The 7,312-nt window shown below is 52.1% G+C and overlaps 1 protein-coding gene across 1 annotated transcript; it reads left to right on the top strand.

The window, feature by feature from the left end:
• Window positions 1–4,166: 4,166 nt before the first annotated feature.
• On the top strand, window positions 4,167–6,971 carry amer2 (APC membrane recruitment protein 2; the record flags this gene model as incomplete). The annotated part of the gene is made up of 2 exons (XM_079489884.1): window positions 4,167–6,093; window positions 6,493–6,971. 2 exons carry the CDS (start codon window positions 4,167–4,169, stop codon window positions 6,864–6,866), a joined length of 2,301 nt encoding a protein of 766 aa, XP_079346010.1. The 3' UTR covers window positions 6,867–6,971.
• Between the last annotated feature and the right edge of the window lie 341 nt (window positions 6,972–7,312).

The following is a 7,312-nucleotide window of genomic DNA, read 5'->3' as shown; positions in this document are numbered from 1 at the left end:
CCGCCCCGTTTGAGAAGGTTGTGCGCCAGCCTGCAGGGATATAAGTGGTTATTATAGCAGGCTAACTTGACGAATGACTGATGCAGTATAAGTCATTGTGAAGACATGGCTGTCTGATTCACAGACTGCCTGCAGGCGGGCTGAGAGGGTGGGCTGCGTGGCTGACTACCGACATAGGTGACTGACTGACTAACTGATGGTGGTCTGGCTAATAACAGGCCTGCCAGGCGGGCTAACTTGTTTGGGGAGAGCAGAAGGAGATATGCTCCAGCGCATCGCTCTGGGGAAGCCCTCAAAATGAGCTTGTGTCTGTGCTTTGTGCGCGTGTGTGCACGCACGTGTGTGTGTGTGTGTGTGTGTGTGTGTGTGTGTGTGTGTGTGTGTGTGTGTGTGCGCGTGCAAGCGTGCGTGTTTCCCCAGGCAGATGAATGCGGACATTGTTTGACAGCAATGGGGTGGAAGAAGGGAGCCTGTGCACACAGCCAAGAGGGTGGAGGGGTGTGTGTGTGTGTGTGTGTGTGTGTGTGTGTGTGTGTGTGTGTGTGTGTGTGTGTGTGTGTGTGTGTGGTGGCGGGGTCCGGGGGATCAGGGAAACTCACACAGGGGGTTGGGAGGGTGTGGAATAATAGACCCACAGGGTGCTGGATCAGCATGACAGTTAAGGCATTTAGCAGATGCTCTCATCCAGAGTGACTTACGTTACTGACTTATACGTAAAGCGACTTACATTAGTGTGAGATCATAATAAGCATGCAGAGTAAGCATGAACTATATCAACAAACAACAAGGCAAAATAGTCACATAAGTATAGTGTAGTTCCCAAGGATCCCCATGAGAGAAGATTGTTACGGCTCTAGCAGTGATTCTAAACCCGTTACATTTCAAGGACCCTCAGTTTGACATGCATTAGGCTACGGACCCCCATTTAATGGCATTTCGATCTCTGAGACCCTAATTTATATTGTAAAATCAGAGTTAATTTAACTCAGAGAGTGTACAAATGGAACCATTATGGTCCATTTGGTTCCATTTGTACACGCTCTGAGTTACAGACCCATAAGGGTTAATTTGGTTCCAAACTATAATGTACCTGGGGACCCCCTGGAACTCCCTCAAGGACCCCTGGGGGAGAAAGGTGATATTTGAATTAAGTGAAATCACTGAAGATACTTTTAATGTAATACTGTCGTTAAAATCTTAGTGTTTCGCCAATTATTTGAAGGACCCTCCTGCAATAGCAATATCCTTACCACCCGATCGACAGGCTGGGAATCACTGGAGTAGATGATTCACCGCTTTTTAGTATGGTGCACGATGTAATCGGTAGCATATAGAAATCGGCCATAAAAATGCCATATAGGTATCGGATTGGTCTCACAATAATACCGATTATTTTCACAGATATTGATGACGCAATAATAATGTAACCATCAATCGTTTTTGTTTTGTGTCTTTCTAATGTTTGAAGGCAGCATAATCGGAATCGGAATTGGTCAGAATCGGTATGGGCAGATGACCCTGCAAACAATCGGACATCGGTCATAATTTCATAATCGTGCACCCCTACTTTTTAGGAGAGACATAAGGATGGAGGAATTGAACATTGATGAATTGAACATGGTGGACCCTCATGGTGGACCCTCTTGTAAACAAGTGTAATGCTTAATTGGGTCGTCTTTGTATTGAGTTTGTGCTTGAAATGTACTGTAATTCTGCAAACTGTTAATAAATATTTCAATCAATCAAAATCAATGGAGGAATTAACCCATTTTGACCTAGGAACGATTCTACAAAATGCCTTCTAAATCCTGACAGTTTTCAGAAAAACTTGAGCTAAAAACGAACAAAATAGCAGACCTACAAGCTCGTAGCGCGGCACTCGGTGCCGCGCTATGAGCTTGTAGATCTGCTATTTTTCAATAGCTAAAGCAAAACATAATGCTAACACCAAAAGGGGTTCCCGCCCAAAATGGCCGGGTCAACACAGCAAGACAGTGATCGAGTGTTTCCCTCTATTGTCCTTGTGAAAATCTCCGCGTCAGCTCTGCCGAACTGCCTTTGTTTGTCAATAGTTTTATTATTGTCTGTGTGCAGTGTTGTTTCTGGCAGTTTTAGTCATAGTCTCTTTAATAGTTTTTATTTAGTTTTAGTCACATTTTAGTCACCTGGAATGTCTTAGTGTTAGTCTAGTTTTAGTCGACTAAATATCATAAGATTTTAGTCGACTAAATCTACAGTTGATTTAGTCGAACAAAATGTATTTTGGCGGCCTTGATGCCATCGTGATGACTGTTTTTTTTTATACACTTGCTGATAATAGCCGATCTACAAGCCTACAATGCATCGCAGTACAATGTGGTGTGAGCTTGTAGATCTGCTATTTTCAGCATGCAACCAAGTGTAAAATGACTTATACTGGATCTCATGTCCACTAGTCCCTTCCTAACATTTTAGTCTAGTTTTCATTTGTTGACAAAATCGTCAGTATATTTAGTCTTAGTTTTAGTCATCATAGCTTAGTTTGTATGTACTGTAGGTTCCATTTAGTTTTCGTCAGTGGTTTTTCCACTGACGAAAACTAAAGTAAGGTAGTCGACGAACTAAGTCTTAGTTTTAGTCGACGAAAACAACACTGTCTGTGTGTCTGCATCACCAAAACATCCTTGAATTATTATAATGAAATGAAAGGACAATAAATGACACCAAGCAGCCCGTTGCTACCGTGGTGGGTGTAGATTGGTACATGCCCAGGAGGAAACAAGTGGTTGCTAAGTTACATGCTAAACAGTGTAGCTAATAGGGAAATAAAAGAAGCTGGACTGACATCCGCTCTATAGAGACACACACACACACACACACACACACACACACACACACACACACACACACACACACACACACACACACACACACACACACACACACACACACACACACACACACACACACACACACACACACAGAGAGGATGATAGGATGACAGTTAGATGCGTGGTCATAGCTTCCAGACACCTGGCCCCGTGGGCCCATATGGGAGAGGGGGACAGCAGCCATATGCTATATGTGTACGTGCGTCTGTCCCAAAACCGTGTGTGTGTGTGTGTGTGTGTGTGTGTGTGTGTGTGTGTGTGTGTGTGTGTGTGTGTGTGTGTGTGTGTGTGCGTGCTGTGTGTACACATTGACAAGCTACAGGCAGCCCAAGATTACTTTATACATACAAATTATACAGACTGTATACACATTTTCTATTTGAATATAAAAAAAACTATTAGCTTCATAACAAAGCCTGTATGTCCACAATGAAAATATGATAATAAAAAAAAGTTATAATGAAAAAAATTCAAGTTATGTTGTGATCTTTTTCTAATTTGAATGCACCATACAGCTAGGAACACACGGGAAACCAAGCACGTTATTCTTTTCTCATAAAATAAACATCACAGCACATTATAATCCCTCACAATGAGGTAATCTGAGGAAAACACACACACACACGCACACGCACACACACAGGCACACGCACATGCACACGCACACGCACACGCATACGCACACACGCACGCACACACACACACACGCACACACACACACACACACACACACACACAGCTGGATGGGAGGAAAATGTATAGTCCTTAATAAGTCCTTGGTAAATGAACAAGTAAAAGAGGGAAGGAAATTATGACAGGGAAGGAGAAGAGAGTGTGTGTGTGTACTCGCGCGTTTGTGTGTGCGTGTGTGTGTGTGGCGGGGTGGTGGTGGAGGGGGGGGGGGGGGGGGTCCGGTGGGGGGGAGGGTACGTTGGAGAAGAGGTGCTGGCGTCCCGCCAAGACTGACGAAAGCTGCTTAGCCCTCCCTGCAGTTACCATGGATACAGCGAGGAGCAGCACCCAGCGTGTCTGGCTGTGTGTGAGAGACAACAGAGGGCGAGAGAGAGAGAGAGAGAGAGAGAGAGAGAGAGAGAGAGAGAGAGAGAGAGAGAGAGAGAGAGAGAGAGAGAGAGAAAACCATCCGGCAGGCGTTAGACCGAATCAGTGTGGGAGGGAGAGAGCATCAGGCAGGAGGACAGACAGAGAGAGAGAGAGAGGGGGGGGAGTGTGTGTGTGTGTGTGTTAGAGGAAGAGGATAGTGACAGAGGGAGTGACAGAGCGGTAGAGTGCTACATAATGGAGGTGCAGTCGGAGTGCGCGGAGCCTCCTCCCGCGGCCGCGACCCCTCCATGCGACCCCCAGCCACCACCACCCACGGCGGGGAAGATCAACAAAGCCGCCTTCAAGCTGTTCGGCAAGCGGCGCTCCGGATCCGGCATGGCCGGCTTCTTCTCCTTCAGGAACAAAGGGGCCTCCGCAGCCAACAACAACAACGCTAACGACAACGGGAGCTCGGCCAACGGCTCCTCCTCCTCCTCGTCGGTCGAGATCATCAGGAGCAAGACGCACGACGGTCTGGTGGTAACGAGCGGAGTGGCGAACGGCGGAGGCGGTGCGGCAGAGGCGGACGGGGTGGCCGCCCGGAGCCAGGGGGCAGGCCAGGAGGTGGGCACGGTGCGCTCCCTCAGCAAGTCGCTAAGCTTCTTCTCGCTGCTCCGGCGAGGGAGTCTGAGGGCGAGCGGTGGCGGCGAGAGCGGCGGAGGGGCGGGACTCGGCAGGAGAGGGAGGGGCCTGAAGGGCCTGTTCAGCAGCATGCGCTGGAGGCGGAAGGACAAGAGTGTCAGCGATGGCGAGACCGCGGCCGTGGCGGTGCTGGAGGGGAGGGAGGCTCGCTGTGACGAGAACCATCGCGAGGAGGCCAAGGATATCACGCTGACGCTAGAACCCCCGCCGCCATACCAAGCCCTGGAGGATCATGGGAGCACACCGGAGGCAGAGGCGGAGGGCCGGAGCCTCCCGGGGACGGAGACGTGCCGTGCCGCCAATGTCACCGCCACGAGCCCCCCGCCGCCACACCGCGTCACCGTCAACGAGCTGCCACCGTGCGAGTTGGACTCCTCCGTCTTCCCGTACACGCCCACAGACTCGCCGCTGCACAGCGGCGCGGCCCCTCCCCCCCTCCTCTCCGAAACCAATAAAACCTCCGTCTCCAGCTACAGCCCCCCGCCCTCGGCCACGCCCCCGCTGGACGCCGCCGGCGACCCCCCCTCAGAGCCCTCGGTGGACCGCCTTTGCTCCCTCCTCTTCACCGACGTCACCTCCCTCAAGAGCTTCGACTCGCTGACGGGCTGTGGCGACATCATAGCGGACGCAGAAGAGGAGGGGGCAGGTGGGGGGGGGAACGGTGGCGGAGGCGGCAGCGGCACCAGCAGCAGCAGCAGCGGAGGGGGAGGCGTCGGCAGCACGGGGGGAGCGGGCGAGAGACCGACGGGCGCCGCCGCGTCTCGCGGGTCACCGTGCAAACCTCCTCTAACCTCTCAGAACTACACCGCCGCCGCCGCCCAACTGAGTTCGGCGGCAGCCGCCTCCCTGCCCGCCAGGGCCCGGGTGGTGGCACCCCCACCAACACCTCTGCCTCAGCAGCAGCACCACCCGCAGACCGGAAGCGGAGTGGTCGCATACATGGGCGGCGGGGAGGAGATGGCGAGCCCGGAGGGGGTGGACGACGCAGACATGCAGGGACTCTGGCACATGCTGCCCTCCACGGGGGACAACTCCCCCGCTCTCCCCCCTCGCTCTCATCAGACGCCCACCTCCTCCTCCTCCAACCCGCCTGTCAGCCATCATCATCACCGAGCGGCGGCCCCGGCACTGAGGGGCAGCGAGCGGAATAAGCCCCCCCAGGTCAAAGCTTTGGGCCTCAGCAAGATTCCCGTGGTCGGGGGAGGCGGAGGGGGAGGGGGAGGCCGCGCGGCGGTGAAGCCCCCGCTGCCTCACGGCGCGCAGCAGCAGCACGGCCACCATGCCGCCGCAAGCACGTCGCCGCCCGGCGACAAGGAGCCGCTCAGCGACGAGGGCTACTGGGACACACCCACGGCCACACCCACGGCCACGCCCGACGAGGGGGGCGGCGTGCAGCCGAGGAGCCAGAAGATCGCCCTGATGTCGCGAGACAGCTGCTCCGGCGACCACCTGTACGACCTCTACAACGACCCCGAGGAGGGTGGCGACGAGGGTAAGGCTGCACAATAATATCGTTATTGTTATCATGAACATGCACAGTATTAGTCTCGCAAAAAGGTAACGGTATATCGCGATATATCGATATATCATCGATATATATCGATATATCGTCAATATATCATCCATTTCTAAAGCCAGCAACATCCATGCTAGTTTTCATTGTTGCTACACTTAGATTATCAAAGTACAAGTGTGGGAAGTTCTGGGAACCCAATAGCTCTTATTGTTGTTATTGTTATTATGCGTTTTTTTGAATGTTTAGTTTTCAATGTTGCAAAAATATAGAATATGAAATATTTACGGTAATAGCGTATATCGTTAAATATCGCAATATTTGGCATAATTACCGAGATATGACCTTTTTGTCCGTATCGTGCAGCCCTAGACGGAGGCGAGGAGGTGGAGGAGGACGACCTAGCCTGCAGCACGCCCTCCCCTTCCACCGAGTACAAGCTGAGCCCGCCCTCCGTGACCACCCCGCCTTCCTCCGCCTCCTCCAACTCGTCCTTCCGCTCGCTGAAAGGCAGCGCCAGCCTTCCCCGCGACTCCAAGATCCCGATAAGCGTCAGCAATAAGCCCACGCCCCCGCACTCCGTGAGCCAGTCGGCGCTCTCTTCCGTCGTGGAGGCCTCTGTCGACGCCCCTCCCCCGAAGACGACGGAGGCTTCGGCGCCGGCTCGCACGCGGATCCCCGTGTCCAAGGTGCCCGTCCGCCGCTCGGCCGGCAACGCTTCCAGAGGACACAGGAAGTAGCTATAGCTTTCTGTCGGGGGAGCTCCCCCGCGTATTAAGTCAACACTGAGGATTTTACTGTGTACGAGCCCATGGAATCGAGGGTATATTTCTAAAGTGCTGTTTATGTGGAGCCAAAAGATTTCTCACACCGTGAAAAAATGTTGAGCTGAAGAGCTAAATTGCCAATAAATTCCCCTCAAATCTTAAAAAGCTCTCATTCCTGAAGTGTTTTGGCTCACGACCCTGCTCTCGGGTATAATCAATGTTTTTGTTCATTTGGGAAAGTCACGAGGAGACTCCAAAAGTATCTTTACGACTTCACAGTGCTTGGCGGAGCCTTCCGGGGGCTTCGGAGGTTGACTCTTGACAATCCATAGACTTTGGAACTAAGTTCAGCTTCGCTTTGAACACGTTTGTCATCTACTCGCTGGGAGAAGTTCCTGACCTCCTGCAGAAATGCAGTG

Source organism: Electrona antarctica (genome assembly GCF_951216825.1).
Source record: "Electrona antarctica genome assembly, chromosome: 20".
Classification (NCBI taxonomy): Eukaryota; Metazoa; Chordata; class Actinopteri; order Myctophiformes; family Myctophidae; genus Electrona; species Electrona antarctica.
This window is presented reverse-complemented; position numbering and strand designations above follow the sequence as displayed.